This window comes from Eutrigla gurnardus (assembly GCF_963514095.1).
Source record: "Eutrigla gurnardus genome assembly, chromosome: 12".
Lineage (NCBI taxonomy): Eukaryota > Metazoa > Chordata > Actinopteri > Perciformes > Triglidae > Eutrigla > Eutrigla gurnardus.
The window spans coordinates 19,791,530-19,810,280 of NC_139926.1; the positions used below are offsets into that span (position 1 = coordinate 19,791,530).

The window sequence follows — 18,751 nt, forward strand, 5'->3', positions numbered from 1 at the left end:
GTCTTTACGTAAAACCAACTTTAAGCTCCTTTTTTTCCCAACCTAAACTTCACAAGTAGTTTTTTTAATTCGCAATTCAATTTATTTTCGCCTTAGAAAAATATGATGAAGCCAATTGACTTTATAGAAACCTCCAGGAAAAAAAATGTTCTCAAACCAGCTGGAGTTTCTGTAAAAGGTCTGTGAAATTTTGAACTGGCGAATGGAGGTTACATTGTTTCCAAGGGAACGAGCACATCAAACGCAATGCACTGTATCTAATATCCTGTAACCTAATACGATGGCCCCTAATGAATGTGAAGCTACTGTTAAACACGGGTTTGCTTTTTTATGACTTGCTGTCACGGAAAATCTCCCTCTTCATTCCGCCTTTTGACAGCGTTTCCGTCACTCCAAGAAAACACGTTGTGCTTTTGTGTTTATTCCGTTTGAATACTTGTGCGCTGGAAGAAGTACATGACGCCTATGTGAGCGTGCAGTGGTCTCCGGTCTCCCGTGGTGCATTTAAGGCCCTGCGTTTAGCCGTGCACTATATGGGTCAGCCCAGAGTCACCTTGTTATTCTTCACACAGCGCAGTGATACCGAGAGAGATTCCACGCATGTGCGTCTGAAATAAGAGCCCGTGACACTGAAATCGACATAAGCCAAACATTCTCATGATATTTCTGTCCAAACAGATGGTTAGAATTGAACTTCACCCCCCCTCTACCCCCCTCTCCCACCCACTCAATACCAAAATATGTCCTCATGGAGTATTTTTGCTGTGCAGTTCTGGGAGCAAGGGTGGGGCGGAACAACATGCTTTGCATATCACGTGACGCCGTATTAACAAATCAACAATTACCTACCCTTTATTCTTCAGGAGTTGCTAAAAGGCTTGCAAGACGCGTTTTCGGAAAGCTCCATGGAAATGTGTGAGCGGAATCCTTTAAATCCCGGCTATGTTGGTTCTCTGCTGAATTTTACTTCCCCCGAGTCGCTCTATTTCTCCAACTTGCGGGGTAATGGAGCCCACATACCCGGTCTGCACCAGATCCCTTACAATAGGCGAGAGGTGTGCACGCTCCCATGGACTTCCTCGAGTGCGTGCACGCCTGGACCAGCGGCACCGCCACAGAGCCGCGCCTTTGGAGGCTACTGTCCGCCGTTTCTGTCCAACTCGGTATCTATAAATACCAGCTCCTCCAGCGGACACGTCAAGGCGCATCTGGAGGAGTCCGCCCGATGCTTCCAGGTCACCAGCCACAAGTCTGAGGAGTCTGGCAGGCGTGATGAGGTCTACGCCGGGGAGCACGGGGCCGCCAGTGACCGCGGCTACTCAGACCTGGACAGCCGGTCCCACGGTTCCGCGGCCCGGCTCGATCCCGATCCGGCGGATCCGCTTAACGTAAACGACACCAAACAGGAGCCGAACCCCGTTCACCCGGCTTCCGGGCACACATGCTCCAGGACCGCGTTCGCAGAAGGTTAAGTAGCCGGTTTTATTTCATTATGGAGCCGCAACAGGAACTACAATAGAGCTGTGCTGCTGCTTGTGTTATTTCATGCCGACCCTCACTGTCACATCGTTATTAAACACTCATTATTTCCCATAGGCGGGGGAGCCTATTGTTATATAGGAGTAAATGTGTGTTAGATGTCGTAGAATGAATTTAATGATCCGTTAATATCATGTATGTGCGTATTATTATTTTAATCTTCCATGACATCATTATCTACTGTGTCCCGGGGGGTCACTGTAATATCAGCCATACTAATATGTGCAGTAGAGCCCTCTTTATTCTATTTTACTTTCCTAATATATGAGCCATAATGCTAATTTCCTCCAATCTGAGCCTTTATAATTTCCTAAAATGAGCTATAAGCGGTGGCGTTTGGGAGCAGTGTGAATTCCCTTCGGTCTGCACCGCCGCTCCCGAAGTTAGCGTTAATTTAAAAAAGTCTGAAAAGTCGCCTCTGCCTCTGCTCCCCGCCAGGTGCCCCGTGGTGCTCGTCGCAAGTGAAGACCAGAAAGAAGAGGAAGCCTTACACGAAGCTCCAGCTGGCTGAACTCGAGAACGAATTTATGATGAACGAATTCATCAACAGACAGAAGCGGAAGGAGCTGTCAGAGAGACTGGACCTGAGCGACCAACAGGTGAAAATCTGGTTTCAGAACCGCAGGATGAAGAAGAAGCGGCTGATGATGCGCGAGCACGCCTTCTCCTCGTACTGATGACCTTTTGGACTTGATCGTGACCAGCAGCGCGCACCGAGTGTGCGCGCAGTGCAGCGCATCACCTGTGCGCGCACCTTTCCCCCCCCCCTCTCCGCTTCATGGCATGGACTTGTATTTATAGATGTGTATAAAATGTTTATATTCATGTCACATAATAGGCTACAGTTTTATCCCCAAGTTCAATTATATGCATAGTAATGAAGATGTAATCCATTGTGCCAAATTGGTCGTTTGTGATGTTTCTCCGTGTAGGCCTCGAGGTTGGCCTTGGAGCTCCGGATTATGATGAACCCTTTTTTAAAGTGTTTCTAATCCAGCTCCACATTCTTTTTAAAAGCCCGATGTGGTTGTTGCATATTTAAACATGGATGTGGTTGTGTGTGTTTGTGTATGTTGTATGACGGCCCGCTCATGTGGTGTGTGGGCCTAGAACAGTCAAGTTCACGTTTACGCACAGATGAAACATTAACGAGTCGGGATTATATTACGATTGCATGTCTATTTCCTCATCGCTGTTATTCAATTAAACGACACTATGATTTTGTAAATCTGATTTTGAATGAGCATTGTTTTTGTCCAATATGGCCGCGTGTGCATTCAGTCTGTGGAGGGGAAATAATCGCTTGAAGGGGTTCACTTCAAAATAGAAAACAAACGTGTTTGTGGACACGCTCGTGCTTCTGAGTGGAACTACATTATATCTGTGTTTTAAATGATTGTTTTAATTGGCCGACCTGCTTTCGTGTTGCTATCCAAACGTATATTAAATGTATAAAGGCTACTGCACAATTACACATCCGCTGCGTTGGAACCACTCTTCCTCTGTCGATCCAGTATTTTTTTTTAAATACATACTTAATAATCAATAATAATGTTGGATTTAATTGATGTATGAATAATCATCACAAAAAAAGCATGTTACTTGTAATGCGCATTAGACCACCAGTCATCTTTCTACGCGCCAACACAGGTTTTATAAAATGGACGCAACCTGCGGATGAATACATTTGTAAATAAAGATCATTTTTTGAATTACCTGAAGAATTATTGTGCATCTTTGTTTGTATTTAGATATATAATTAATATATCAATGCATAGCCCAGGGTTCGTGTTGTATGTATGAAGTATTCACGCTCATTCTGCAAGATGACTTGATCACTGTATTCATCTATCTGAATATACAAAGTGTTTCTATAATATGCATCTCTCACTGTATGCGGCTGATATTAAAATAGATTATATTTATTGATGGATACACAGACATAATGCGCGTGCGGTCACCTTTCAATGAGAGAAACTGAATATTCCTCACTTTATAAATCGATCCTGCGTGAATGAAACGTACTTTATGAACACCATAAGACACTTTAATTAATAACTCCAATTTTGATAACTTTAATAACATATTTCTGGCATATTTCCTCCACTCACTTTAAATCCGACGTCCCAGCCTGCATTCAGCTTCCCCGTCTTTAGCTCCATGTAGCTTCAAACGTTATTTCATGTTGAATTAAACGTTTTCACAGCCACTGCTTTAGAAAAAAATGTCAGAATTAACCATCTTTTTGGTTCATTAAGTAGCAAATACTGCTAAATAGTTTTTTTTTTTTTATTGGTGCATTTCTCACACACACACACACACACACACACACACACACACACACACACACACACACACACACACACACACACACACACACACACACACTCTCCATTGTTTAACAAACGGATCTGGTATTATTCAGAAGTCATCCTTTAATTTCTTCTCTGAACGCCTCCTTCGTCTATTACAGGTGATCTGGTGGTGTAGTGGGGTGGGTGGTGTAGTAGGGTGGGGGTCATTGTTTCTACTCACCAAGACCCAGAAAAGGGGCCTGCATGTCACAGGTGGTCAGATCTGTTTTTTTTTAAAGGCAAAGGCTTAAACTGCAACCATCAAAGAATCACCAACCACCAGCATATGTACGCGGAACATTACATGATCGTGAATCTATTAATGGGCCCCTCTCATTGCGTCATTATCACGTCATCATCACCGCATCACTGCAACACGAACGCACCACTGCAGTGATATTAAATGTATCATTTCAAACCCACTTGTAATGGGTTCTTCGGCGACCTGCAGACTGCACTTTTCTTCTAACGTGCAGAGCTCGTGTCCAAGAGGACATTGGCGCAATCTTGCTATAATTTCAATATATTATTTTGCACACAATGCATCCTCCCACTCATATGCTGCGGTCCTTTTTTCTTCTTCTTCTCGGTTTCAAATCGTTCCCACACATGTTCTACTATTAGATTTTATTGCTCAGACTATTTTGAAGGTTTTTCTGCGCGTCCTCCTCGCAACGTTTCCCTTCACTATAGTTGTTGCTTTATTGCTTTACAGCCAAACGCAGCCAGACAGCGTCACAGAGCTTCTTCAGATAGCGAGGGCGCCAAAACAAAGTTAAGGTCAAGTTAGTTAGTTTGGTTGTGCATTGTTTCTGCAATATTAGCACAACGTTTACTTCACTGCGAGGAAATTAGTTAAGTTAAATATGCGTATTTTAAAGTAGCTTCACTTTAAAAAAATATATATATTTGGTTAAATTACAGGCGAGTATTAAAGTTAATAGAGTGCACAACAAAAGCGCACGACCATTTAAATTAAAGACGAATTTGGTCCTTAAGAACTTTTAATTGTAACTTGTAAAATAAGTGATTTGAAACGTTCAAAGGAACATGTGAATAATCCGTTTTATTAAATGGATGTCAAATATTACACAACGTTTAAGTGCAAAACTGGTCGATTCAGGATTATAATAGGAATTATGCCAATACGAATCCACATTTCTAAAATGCGTCTGAGCTGCAAAAGCACAACCTAAAAGAAACGAGTGACGAGCAACAGGTCTGTTAACTTTGTAGAAAACTTTAAAGTCATTTAATCTGATTTTATTCTGCAACATTTCACTGCGTTGCTGCTGATTGTTGATGATCTCTGAAGATGTTTGTCACCATTTCTTGAACCAATTCAGACGAACTGGTGCAAGAAACTGACAGTTTTTCACCCCAGATTTGTAAAAGTATTATAAATGAATCCTGTCTTGGTTTTGCCAGCATGGTGTTAACTGCCTGAGGGTTTTCGAAGTGAAGTGTGGTAACCGTTGAAAACAACAGAACCAAACCACAGCGCTGATTTTACCCCAATAACAATAAAACAGCCTCTTTGAGCCATTTCCACATTGCGCGTGACCTTCAGGCCCCAAGCAGTGGAGAATACTTGTCCTTGTCCTTAACTACAACACTGGCCTTCACATGCCTTTCGTGGAGGTGAACAATGTGCGTGATAGTTTTGCGTAAAATGTGCAACGTTGCGCCTAAAAAAAACAAACACAAAAAAGGACCTGCTTGATTTTCTTTAAATATTTTCCTTCCCTTTTTCTGTGGTCTAACGAGCAATAACAGTTTAAAAAAAAAACATACTCACAGAGGCAAACAAACAAAACGTATTGATGGAGGCTTGACGACGTGTATCCGTTGAGCGGGTGTTTTGGTTCCGTTGATCTCCACCGAGGACAGGGCCCTAAACTCCGCGGCCATGGCTGCCGTCCGTGCAATAAAATGATTTGGGCGCAGAGGCTTGTTGGTGAATGCTTGGTGGACATCACCTAGACCACAGACGGTCAAAGCCAGTTGTTTTGGACTTGGCCGTGCCGAATGTGCTGAGTGATTCATGCTTGCGATTGACTTAGCTTGTGTTTTTGTGGCAATCCAAAAATCCACTTTCCTGCATCTCGCAGTAGCGAAGCGTTGGGGGCTGTTTTATTTGGCTGTTCTCACCCTCGTTCATCTGCATTTATTATTAAGCTGTAAAAGAAATGAAGAAAAGCAGGATGTAACGTTTAAGCATTCTAACACAAACAGATTTTTTTTTTTTTTTTTGAAAAAGTGGAGGCACACATGGGCTCCGGTTGCATCCGTCGCAGCAGAACGTGTAAAGGCGCAGTCATTTTGTGGTCTCGTTATTTCTTTCTTTGGTGCTCGCGTCAGGCTGCGGGCCAAGAGGATTGCATCTTGACAATGACCGAAAACATTTCCCCGCTGTGTATTTAAACGTCTTCCAACCATCGTGGCGTGCAGTGATTATGCGCAATGAACCCTAAAATGTTATTTGCATAAAAAAACCCCGACTTAATGAGTCGCTTGTGAATCACACGGGCTTCTGGTTTGACGATGCAGTCGGAACGTGCTGGCGCGGTGGCCTCCGGTTTCCCCCCCCCCCTCCTCCAAAACGCGAGGGAAGAACTTCCAACCTAACTGTTGCCACAAACGCGCGGTGCCCACTCCAGCGCGCGCGCGCACAACCAAGCAAGCAAGCTCGAGCGCGTGCGGATGTCATTACGTGTCATTATACAATGAAGGTGATGCTGTAAAGCTTTCAATTAAATATTCCAGCGGTGCTTCACACGTGTATTTTTTTCCGTGAGCTATAGGGCAGGAAGGCTGGAGAGGAGTTTCCTCTGCAGCCCGGCAGCCAATCAAGTCCCCGGAACGCGCTCACATGAGTTTCCACGGTCAGTTTTTAATGACTGATATTGATGTATGGTAATTCCTCGGGCTGGATCACATGACACAATTACCTCAAGAATCGATCAAGATGTATTGCAGGTCTGCCTACGTTTCCGATTTTTCCTCCCTGGCGGGGTCTTTCCACGCGCCTGTGGTGCTATAGATGGACAAAGTTTAACACAGCCGAGCTGCCAATTCCTCTCCTCCTCTGTTGCAAAGGGGAAACCGGGGAAGAAGAGATATGACGGAATACGATGAGCGCAGCTGTGCGTCAAATATGTATTTACCGAGCTGCACTTATTACGTTTCGACGCCCGATTTTACTTCAGTCTCCTCCTTTTTACCGCAGACGACTTCGTGTCAGATTAATTTCCCTTATTCGCCCAACATAGCCCAAGTCCAACCTGTCCGAGAAGTCGCTTTCAGGGATTATGGACTGGACCACCCCAGCAAATGGCACTACCGGGGCAATTACGCGTCTTACTACTCAACGGACGAGATAATGCACCGGGACTTGATCCAGTCATCGGGCGGCAGGGCGGACGTGCTTTTCAAAAACGACCCCTTGTACGGCCACCACGGGGGGACCAGCTCGCCGTGCAATATCTTCAACGGCGTCGGCCGAAACGGGGTTCTCCCCCAGGGCTTCGACCAGTTTTTGGACAATCCTAACTCTGAGAAGCCCGGCGCGGAGCCGCCCAAACAAAAGACAGACTCTGCTGCTCCCGGAGATGCTGCGGACAACAATCAGGCTTTGGGCACCAAACTGGAGCAGCACACGGCTGACCCGAGCGGCAGCGTCGACGAGGACTCGTCCTCCAACTGCGGCGACAAGAGCAGCCAACAGAGTGAGTACTTTTTTGCTTCTTTGTCTCGGGTATAAGGTGTGCAAGTTAAACAATGGAGTGTGTGCGTGTGAGTGTGTGTGTGCGTGTGTGTGTGTGAAGTGCCTTGTGTCCACCGCCGCGGCTCTCCGGGGTTATGTGCCTCTTTATACGCATGCAAAAGGTTTTATATCCCTATAAGATTTAGTTTACGGTTGTAAAGGTATTTACAATGGGAAACGGTTAACCATACTGTTATAGGGCGCCTTGTGTCTGATAACAAGGCTGTGTTGCTGGAAGTGAACGGTAATGATGGGGGATTAAAGAAAATCAGTGTATTAAAGTTGATTTAATCGGTTTATAGGCTGTTATGCAGGTACAACATTTTTTAGGCAATGCAATACAAATCAGTGCACTAGTTGATTTCAATGCAAATTCCGCTTTTGTCCTTTCACTGTATGTGTGTGGGTGCGCGACAGAGGGGCCTTTGTGCAGAAATAATGAAATAAAAGTATGTCACTGCATTCTAATCTTTTTTGTTGGTTTTTGTTTTTGCACTTGAGCTTCATTTTTACATTTCTTCTCCGTGTTCTTTTCCCTGTGCAGGTTCATCAACCAAGTCCAGGAAGAAGAGGTGTCCTTACACCAAATACCAGATCCGAGAACTTGAACGAGAGTTTTTCTTCAACGTGTACATTAACAAAGAGAAGCGGCTCCAACTGTCCCGGATGTTAAATCTGTCCGACCGGCAGGTGAAGATCTGGTTTCAGAACAGAAGAATGAAAGAGAAAAAGCTCAACCGCGACCGCCTACAGTATTTCACTGGGAATCCTTTATTCTGATACCTGAGACACACACACACACACACACACACACACACACACACACACACACACACACACACACACACACACACACACACACACACACACACACACACACACACACAAATGACTGGTCCTCATCTTGTTTAAACATTTTTTTTACATAATTATGCCATTGCAAAAAAAAAAAAAAAACAACCCAAGATGCCATATTTTTTATAAACACTTTTTTCTCCATGTATTTATTTGTGTCGCGTTATTGGCAACAAATATTCCGACAAAGCGCGAGCGGTGCTTTTGAGAAATCACGTATAGGCTTCTAAACTTGTGTAATGTCCATTTTATGAGACGCATGCAATGCACGTTGTGGTGTGAAAATAAAGCAGAGACGACAAAAAAAAAAGAAGTGGTATCCTCGTCACGAAACTTGTCACATGAACTTAACCAAGTCCAACAAACGGATCGCGATAACAGGGGCTGATTTTCTTTCTTTTTTTATTTTCTTAAAGATTCATCAATTGGGAAGTCTGGCGCTTACAGGCCTGTATGGTCCCGTTATTTCCTCTGCTTTCAAACACTGGATTGTTTACTAAACCTTGAACCGTCTAGACAGTATAATAAACCCAGCTGTAAATGTCTAAATAGGGGGCTATTGGACTTTGGTGTTCCAACCCCCTAGACCACAAGAGCCCTGATGCTCTTTCCTGTCTCCCTCCAGGCTCCACGTTTGGAGAAATCAACAGATATCAACCGTATTCTGACTTCTTGGGGGTTAATTGTAACGCAGCTTTGTATGCTGGGGACACAATGGAGGAGATTCTAGGAGCGCCAAATCAAAGGATAAGTCATTTTTCATCTGCTTTTCTGCTCTTCTCAGTAGGCGACACGTAGCTGCTGCAGCTGAAGGAGATTTATAATTGTTGGCGTGTTCGCGCGTTTCCATCTCGACTTTTTTTTTTTTTTTTTTAATGCAGGTGAAACGTTTCCAACTTTGCGCAACTCCACTTTGCACAGCGACCCCGGGCTGCGTGCCATTACCTCAGCGGTGCGGCATATATCTGTCTTTTCTTTGTTTTTAAGTAACTACACTTAGTCATTCCACACTAAACAGTCGCTTTGTTGATGTTTCGTGTGATTATCGTCACGTTAACTCTGCACAGCAACAATTACACCCGTTGCTCCTGCGTCCTCTGTGAGGGGGGGAAAGAAAAACCCAGCCACGTTCGGAGATGAATGTTTATTTTTAGTCTTGAATCACCACATCCACAGTTATTTCCCACCACAAAGGCAGTTAGAAGACTGAGGTTTCATTAAGCGTTTAATTGGATTGTCATGATGTCCTGCAGTGAAATTACATTACCAACTGTGGCAAGTATTCTCCCTCTGCTTCTCGCTGTATCCACATGAGGGCAGACTTGCAGCTTTTGGCTGCGAGTGGAAACGCAGAATGCAACCAAATTTAACATCTAACCTGCATGAAAATCATCCAGTGGAGGAAAAACAGTCCGTTTAACACGCGTTTTATTTACATGCCTGTTTAATTCTAACTGCATCCAGTGGCTCTGATTGTGATACGCATCAATATATCGAAGGCATACATTTAAATGTTCTTTTTTTTTTATAAAAAAAAAAGTAAAAAATGACTTGTTTTTGCGCATCAAACATTTCAACAGCACAGACGACACAGTTTCTCTGCAGAAACATTCGAGCACCGTTAATTATAATACATCTATATAATTGTCTCAGCGCCCAGTTTAACTGACGCGTCTTCCAGGCGGCCGTTACGTTTACAAGTCACGTTCAAGTGTTTTCAAAGGACGAACTACATCAATACAAATTTAACTCTGTCTTTGTCATATGAACCTTTATTTTCTTTAAATACAGACTTGGACTTTTAAACCTGAAGGCCGCGCGACCTTATAGGCCACTGGAATCTCTCTAGACGCCATTTATTATAGAATTGTGGGGGATTATATTCTTTATATTTCCAGCTGGGACATTTATTAAATTATCATTTAGCTAAGTCTGCCCATTTGCTTTAAAAATATGATTTACTGCAAAAAAGGATGAATGTTTTTTTTTGCCTGAATCAATAATAATAATATCGATCGATAGACTGTTTTAGTTTGTAGATATGTGCTCTACACTTATGTATGTCGAATCTCCTGCTATTGTCTTTAATTATTATTATTATTATTATTATTATTATTATTATTATTATTATTACTACTAATTATATCATTACAAACCCCGAGGTCCAATTTGTTTTGTCCATTTTTACGGTACGTGTGTTGTACATTTTGTGCGTATATGAATTATTGACCATACCTCAAAAAAATACTCATTTAAAGGGTTTTATTTGCGTCACATATGCAAAATAGACCAAGATTATCTTTGAACAATTTGTCATAGTTCGACACATGATTATTAAAACAAAATGGTGTCCGTGTTGTCAGATGTCTGTTATGTTTGTTTTCCCTCTTCCCTTTTTTAAAATAACCGAGCGTGGTATAACGATGAATGTATTTTCTATTCAGTGATCACATTCTGGGTTAACGAGCCTTTATTTTGTAGTTTGTGAAGTCGAGATGATTTGCATATTTAATGCTCATTTACCACCGACTCTAAATATCAGAGGCTTGAAGATCCACACAACCTCTCAATGAAGCTGTAACACAATTTAAGCTCGTCGCATAAATACCAAAGATATGAGTTGAAGCTGCATTTACCCGATTCTGTGTATTTGTACATGTGTTGTAGGACTGTTGCTGTTTGTGGCCTAACTTCAGATTTTCGGTCGATTGATATTTTCAGGTGCAAACAGTTTTTTAAGACGCACTGTTTATGTCGCTCACATTTGCATTTGACTTTCCTCGCAGGCAAAAAACACTTGAGCCCTGAGCTAAAATAGTCCCCATGCACACCACCAGCCTTTTATTTGGAACATCGGCAAATAACTGTGACACACAAAAAAAAATCATAATGTGCAAGTAATAATAATCTGTGCAAATAATAAAGGAGCATTTTCTATCAGTCTGAAGTGGAATTTATTTGAAAGGCTTGCAGGCTGAGATTGTTGACCTTGATGCAGCTTCTAGCTTATTTAAATGTGTGAATGGTGGACACAGTTCCCTCTTTAAGTCCGACATGTGGCTAGAAATCTAAACGGCTGTTGTTCTGACATCGAATAGTTTGGTTCTAAAAATCCATCAGGAGAAAAAAAATATAATTTGCAACAATTAAAACACCTCAAACCCTGAAATTGATGAAAGATTGACAGCAAAACACAATATTAATAATCAGTCTTCATTCCTTTATCCAATCTTTAGTTTAATTCAAAGATATTGGAGACAGTAAAATGCAAACAGGATTAGTGTGGAGTCTTATTGGTCTGAATGGATGATGAGTAATTCAGCATAGGTGGTTACATTATTTCATAGTCTGCAGTTGTCGCCTATGCGCCATATAGTCAGCCTTTTTTACACACACACACACACACACACACACACACACACACACACACACACACACACACACACACACACACACACACACACTACCATTTTCTCAATCTCACACAAAGACACGCGCGTCCTTAGAAGCATTAAACTCGTTACAAACATGTCACAGCAGCTGCTACACGATTCGAATGAAGGCGCACTATTTTCTCTCAAATTGCCTTTTTTTATTAAACCGAGAATGTTTCAGTTCGGGTTGAAGCGCCTCCGTTAAGTCTGTAAACCAATTTCAAGTCCGTGTTGTAGGTGTCGCTGTTGACCACGTCTGCATCCGCAGTGCGCGCGCGCGTGTGCGCGCATGGTAGAGGAGGCTGCGTCTCAAGGCCATTTTCAAATCTCATTGGTGGGCTTGTCATGTGGTCGGGAGGCATCCCGACTTACGCGGAGATTGTTTTTTTTCCTAGATATGTCATCTTACAAAGGACATCTCTCTCCTCTAAAGAACTTAACCCCCCAAAATGTCCTTTCCCAGTAGCTCTCCGGCGGCCAACACCTTCCTAGTGGACTCTTTAATTGGTGCGTGCAGGTCGGACAGCTTTTACTCCGGCAGCAACATGTACATGCCGTCTGGCTCAGAGATGGGAACTTACGGAATGCAAACCTGTGGACTCCTGCCGTCTTTCGGCAAAAGAGGGGAGGTCAACCACCAAAATATGGGCATGAACGTCCACTCGTACATACCTCAGATAGATAACTGGACGGATCCGGGTCGACCGTGCCGAATAGAGCCGTCCAGTCAGATGTCAAACTGTACATTTGCACAGAGCATAAAGGAAGAGAGTAACTGCTGCATGTACTCCGATAAGAGAGTACAGAAAGTCAGCTCGTCAGAGGTCCCCGCATATTCTAGCGCTATTTCCGAGTCGTGTCCTCCTGTCGACGGTCCCGAGATCCCGGTTCCGGGCTATTTCAGACTGAGCCAAACTTATGCGAACGGGAAACATCAGGAAAACTACTGCCACGAGCCGCCGAGTCCAACCCCGACACTGACGCAGCTCAGCCGGGTCACCCCGAAACCGCAGTCCTCCTCCGCGCCCTCGAATTTCGCAGAGGTGGAAAAGAAAAGCGAGGACGTCCCGCAAAAACCAGAGACCTCAAGGACGCCGGTGCCCGTGGAAAGCCCGGATCCCAAGTCCAGCTCTGGGGAGAAAAAGTGCTCCATGGAAGCCTCCGCGTCGAGTCCCGAGCTGCTCCAGAAGGAAGGAAAAGGTGGGTTGGCTACAATGAAAGCGTTTTATCTTGTGGCGCTGCAGTGCTGAGAAGGCTCCAGCATCATAAAACCAAGTATAAAACACAAACAACCCTAAAGTCGTAATGTTTAATGAGAGTCTTTCTCAGGTTGCAGTAATGGGCAACAGCGAATGGTTTTACCATGCAGCATGCAAACTGTGCGCGCCTCTTTCCTCACATATTTATTATTTTTAAATGGACATTATTTGAATTTAATTTCACACTCTGTTGCCTTATGTTTGGGCGCACTGCACGCGTTCAGAAACTAAAAAAAAATAAAGAGTGCCATACTTGTTGCGTAATTGAATAATTCCTAGCTTGTAAAAAAAAAAATGTGTGCATTGTGGTTAATTTTTTTTAAAATCACTGTTTGAAATTCTATTTGAAGTTTTAACAGTTTAATCATGTTAACGCATTTGAAGCTTTCGCTAAATGAATAGTTTGTGTTAATGTTTCAGGCTTTATAGAGATGTTTTCCCGAGGAGCGGTTTGATCAGCTGGGAGTTTGATTTAATTTCTATTTTATTATTACTGGTGTCATGTACGTGTCTAATAACAAACACCCCTCCTCCCCCTGTATGTTATTTATTCCGGGACAACGTTTATATTGTGTTATTTCCCAGAGGTGAAATCCAAAACAGCAGGTGAGACTGTTCCAGCTGAATCACTGAAATCCTCAATCTCTTGATTTGAATCCACAGACTGCGACCCGCCGACGAGCAACTGGTTGACTGCGAAGAGTGGCAGGAAGAAAAGATGCCCGTACACAAAGCACCAGACCTTGGAGTTGGAGAAGGAGTTCCTCTTCAATATGTATCTGACCCGAGAGCGCCGCCTAGAGATCAGCAGGGGCGTCAACCTGACCGACAGGCAGGTCAAGATCTGGTTTCAGAACCGCCGGATGAAGCTGAAGAAAATGAACAGGGAGAACCGCATCCGTGAACTCACCTCGAATCTCACCTTTTCGTGAGCGAGCGAGCGCGCGCGCGCACGCGTCGCGTGGTTCGCTGCCTTTTTACTTTCTCTCATGTTCAGTTTGGTGCCACGGTGGCATCAGACGTTTTATCTCCAATTTCAACGAAACTGTGACTACATAAGGCAATCTTACTACTCTGTGTGACGTCGTGTGTTTTTATTTGACCTGGGTAACTTTTTTATTTTATTTTATTTTTTTTAAATATCTTAAATTATTGGAGAAGTCTTCCCTCTAGCCAGTAGACATGGATGTTCTGTTGTGTGAAGCCATGAACGCACATTCGCTGTCGTGTATTAGTGCAACATTTTTGTTTTACAGTACAAGTGAGACATTTGCTCCACGTTGACATGTGTCCATGGCGGAAAAACGATGTTAATCTGTGAATTAAATTGCATGTTTGTGCATGTACCCTTGCAATAAATTGTCAAATAATCTGGTTTTGTGTTTTTGGTTTTTGGAACCGTCATCAAGTGCGGTTTTTATTTGCATTAGCGACGTTTAAAAAAGGGTTATAAGGAGGAGGGGAAACACTTTACTGAGGAAAAAGAAATGCTGTTCTAAAAAAACAAAAAAAAAACAATCTTCCCAACGTGTTCCCAATTTCACTAAATTGGAGCTTAATTGTTTTACTGCAGCTGACTAAGAGCCTAAAGGCTTAAAAAACATCACTAAAGATTTAGTTTGTGGGCAGTTTTTTAAACACACGCGGTTTTTAGGAGTTGTAATCCAATCTTTAACCTATTATTACACGCTTTTAGACACCCAACTCCCCGAAGACGAGACTGCACACTGATATTTGTGAAATTAAGCACACACAAAAAAACAACTAAACCAAAATTAGATAACGCAAATGTGCCAGCCTTTCTGAACAGTGCAGCTGAGCAACGCAAAGAGGCGGAGGTGGTGTAATGAAATAAACATGGTGGTGTGTGTGTGTCTGCGTGTGTGTGTGTGACTGAACTAACGGTCTATAAGGTCCATCAGATGGGGTTTGTTATATTCTGCTGCTTCCTTTCCCTCTGCAGGCATCGGCAGCCACGTTGCATTCATGTTCATTCAGAATAACTTCATTCTTGAAGATTATCTGTGATAAAATGTGACATGTCGCTCGCTTCCAAGCTGCAGGTTTGACCTACATGTTGGCTTTGTTTAAGGTCAAACTACTTTCCCAATAGAAGCCCCAAACGTTGATTTCTACTTAAAAAAAATAAAATAAAATAAAAAAAAGACAGGTTTGCTACATCTAAATGATCTTACACCTTTCACACAGCAACAACTGCTTTGCTTCTCAGTCTGTTCTTTTTCTTTTTTCTCTTTTTTTTTATTGACGGCATGTATAGTCACACGCACCTCATAAAACATTTATTGATGCATAAAGACATTATTGCCCTCCTTTGAATGAATACAATAATTTCACAACTGCCGTTTCCGGCTATAGCTTTTAAAACATTTAAACCAAGCCCAGAAAATATGTTTCCTCGCCGAATATTAACAAAGGATGCACCGCGTTGTGAACGGAAATGGCGTCTTTTTTTTATTTTACAACACGTTATTACGTCTGTTTTACGAGGACTCCCAAAGTCTATAAAGAGCTTTACTGGCATTCCGGGTATCAGGATGATATTTGAAGAGTTTTCTCCAACATTAAAGATGCGGGTTGTTGATGGCATGTGTGTGTGCGTGTGTTTGGAGGGGAGGGGGATGTGTCTTAAATTTTTTTTTAAGCTTGCTTGTATCACTGCAGCGTCCCGCAGTCAGAAAGATAACATTTGATTCGGGGGATTGTTTTCTCCCTCCAGTCACATCTGATGAGGCTTTTTATTAGATGTGAAATGAAAAGCTAAATTAAACCTGACGAAAGGGGGGAAAGAAGGAGCGCAAGGGCAGGGGTTGATTTACTCGCTGTATTGGTAAATATGACCACGTGATCCATGTAACCAATCCCCGTAGATGCAGGCCAGCAAAAATACTATGATTGTTCATAGAGGGACGCTTCCCGTAACAGTGCAACCCTTATTATATGAGTAGGAAGAGATCAAAAATGTCTTCCAGTGGCACGCTCAGTAACTGCTATGTGGACGCGATCATGGGCCAGGAGCCGGAGGATGTGTACGGGGCTCGCTTTCTCCAGGCTCCGCACACGGTGACCCCGAGGCCGTCAGGTGCTGCCGGGGACAACGCGGACTTCTCCTCCTGCAATTTCGCACCAAAGTCCGCCGTCTTCTCGTCGTCCTGGTCCTCGGTTCACCCGCAAGGAATTTACCACCCGTACATGCACCACCACCACCACCACCACCAGTCCCACCTCCCCGCCTCGGACGGCAGATATGTGGGCGTCCGCTCCTGGATGGACCCCATCTCCAACCACGTTTCGTTCGCCGGATTCCACCCCGGCGCTCGGCCGTACGGGACAAAGGCGGCGGCGGCGGCGGCGGAGGTGCTGCCGCCGCCGAAGACGACGGAGTGCGCGGCGCCGGAGACCGAGGCTCGGCCGCTCGCCTCCGCCGGCGGGGAGTTCGCGTGCGGGGCGTCGGAGTGTCCAGAAAAGGCGAGCAAAGAGCTGAGTGGAAGCGAGCTTTCGATCCACAGCGAGCCCAAAGAGGAGAAACAACAACAACTTGACCCAAGTAAGTAAACGAAATAGCCGATCCTGATTTACAACCGCGAGAACTGTATGAGCTGGGTGTGTAAAAGCTGAGGTTTTACTAACCTATAAAAGTGTCTCGTGGGCTGCTATACCTCCGCTCGAGAAACCCGCCCTGCTGGGATTATTACAGCAGATCCCAACGTTGTTCATCTCACAGGACGACGAAATACTCTCACATCGGTGCTTTTTTGATAAGATTGTACCTGTTTAGACCTCATGGATCGATATCGATGTGTAATTTACTAAGTCACGTTCCATAAAACCAGGAAAACACACACTAGGCCTTGATTGAAATACTCTTTGCGTTATCACATTAAATAATTTCTCATTTTGCTTTCGATTTCCTGCAACTTTTACAATCTGTCATGTTCAACCCCGATGTGTGAAGCAATTTAAAGCAGTTTGAAATGCAAAAAACACCTCATCACGTGCCTTTTTAATTTATTTTTTTTATAATTATTTGTTGTTTTTTCTTCCAGACAACCCTGCAATAAACTGGATTCACGCACGCTCCACGAGAAAGAAGCGCTGCCCGTACACGAAATATCAGACTCTAGAGCTGGAGAAGGAGTTCCTCTACAACATGTATTTGACTAGAGACCGACGCTACGAGGTGGCCCGCATACTCAGCTTGACGGAGAGGCAAGTGAAGATCTGGTTCCAGAACAGGAGGATGAAAATGAAGAAGATGAACAGGGAGAAGAGCGGCAGGGAGCTGCTATGAAATCACTGCCGGTTGACACACTGGCAACGAGGAAAAAAGCCACCTGAACAATTAAATTCATTTCGGTAGGAGAGTTGGTAGCCATTTTATTTTTGTAGACCCCCAGTCGTCAGTGTCATAAAGTGTTGGCATCGAAATCCCATTAGCTTCGGTGACATTCAGCCCGGATCCGTCAAACCCTCGTTTCAAACGGGATTCTCCTGTTTTCTCCTTCTCTCAGTAAAACGTCTGTGTATTGCTTATGGTTGTTAAGAGTATGGAGTTGTATATAAAACATTTTCACAGCTGAACGACTGCTGTCTGTTGTCGGTACACGCGCACGGGAGAAACGGCACTAAACCGTCATTTGACCCATTTTCACCAAGACTTTTACTTTGAAATATACCCGTGAATGAAGCACGTGAGCGTGCGTGTTGCTTTCTCATGAAACAAATTGAAACAAATTGATTTGTTTTTATCTCAAACACCGATTAACATTTTTTTGTAATATATTTAGCAACTTTCTGGCGCGTTTCTGGTGGATTTTCCATTTACGTAATTATTAGAATTTTATTGTTTTAAATAAAATAAATCCCTACCACTTGTTTTCATTAAGACTGATAATGCAGCACAGTTTCCTTAAAGCTTCACAAATTTCAAATATCCAACCCCAAAGTCGGTCTTAAACAGTTTTTACATTTCCCTTTTAATTTCGCGGCCAACAAATGAATCGAAACACATTCACTGGTTTCAAATCGCTCTTAAATCCTGAAAAAATGACTCACTGTGTGTTGAAATTTAGCTTCTGTGGGTTTGAAACGAAGAAGTAATAAAGTGTTTACGATTGGGAGAGGTGTTGCGGCGGATTTCCAATTTATTGTCCAACTTGTACGAATAATGACTTTAAAGCAGGAAGAAACGCGGTCCAATAAAGCTATAGAAATGGCTAGACGTCTGGCCTAAATTACTTTATGGTCCTGGCCAGTAATTACACTCCCCTTTGAAACCCCCTTTCTCTGGGCCGTTCGCGTCTGTTGCTGACAAACAGAATGTAGACACTTTTCCACAGAGTGTCTGGTCGATGAATTGTTTTAGAGGAAATCACCCCCACCCCCCCATCCTTAATGGTCACGTTTATTCCCCAACTGCACTTCCCACTGATGAGAGAGAGAAAAAAAACTTAACTTTGACTGGTGGCCGATGCAGTTTTACCTTCTGCGGAATTTCTTTAATATTTAAACGTATAGAAACCAGGC

The 18,751-nt window shown here is 43.4% G+C and overlaps 4 protein-coding genes across 4 annotated transcripts; all 4 read left to right on the forward strand.

Moving 5' to 3' along the window:
* The first annotated feature begins 831 nt into the window (after nt 1-831).
* hoxd12a (homeobox D12a) lies at nt 832-3,211 on the forward strand. Its single transcript, XM_084022540.1, has 2 exons — nt 832-1,467; nt 1,978-3,211. Exons 1-2 carry the CDS (start codon nt 906-908, stop codon nt 2,214-2,216), a joined length of 801 nt encoding a protein of 266 aa, XP_083878666.1. The 5' UTR covers nt 832-905; the 3' UTR covers nt 2,217-3,211.
* Nucleotides 3,212-6,802: 3,591 nt separating this feature from the next.
* Nucleotides 6,803-8,493, forward strand: hoxd11a (homeobox D11a; the record flags this gene model as incomplete). Its single annotated transcript, XM_084023101.1, is given in 4 exon segments — nt 6,803-6,820; nt 6,822-6,971; nt 6,973-7,621; nt 8,204-8,493. Coding segments are annotated over 4 exon segments (1,053 nt in total). The 3' UTR covers nt 8,440-8,493.
* A 3,617-nt stretch (nt 8,494-12,110) lies between these two features.
* On the forward strand, nt 12,111-14,571 carry hoxd10a (homeobox D10a). The gene is made up of 2 exons (XM_084023120.1): nt 12,111-13,148; nt 13,871-14,571. Exons 1-2 carry the CDS (start codon nt 12,398-12,400, stop codon nt 14,137-14,139), a joined length of 1,020 nt encoding a protein of 339 aa, XP_083879246.1. The 5' UTR covers nt 12,111-12,397; the 3' UTR covers nt 14,140-14,571.
* A 1,306-nt stretch (nt 14,572-15,877) lies between these two features.
* On the forward strand, nt 15,878-18,234 carry hoxd9a (homeobox D9a). Its single transcript, XM_084023162.1, is given in 3 exon segments — nt 15,878-16,170; nt 16,172-16,772; nt 17,272-18,234. Coding segments are annotated over 3 exon segments (921 nt in total). The 5' UTR covers nt 15,878-16,095; the 3' UTR covers nt 17,517-18,234.
* Nucleotides 18,235-18,751: the final 517 nt, after the last annotated feature.

Coding starts and splice junctions, on each gene's coding strand:
- hoxd10a (XM_084023120.1), top strand. CDS start 12,398: ATGTCCTTTCCCAGTAGCTCTCCGGCGGCCAACACCTTCCTAGTGGAC. Junction 13,149..13,870: donor GCTCCAGAAGGAAGGAAAAG/GTGGGTTGGCTA, acceptor TTGAATCCACAG/ACTGCGACCCGCCGACGAGC.
- hoxd12a (XM_084022540.1), top strand. CDS start 906: ATGGAAATGTGTGAGCGGAATCCTTTAAATCCCGGCTATGTTGGTTCT. Junction 1,468..1,977: donor CAGGACCGCGTTCGCAGAAG/GTTAAGTAGCCG, acceptor GCTCCCCGCCAG/GTGCCCCGTGGTGCTCGTCG.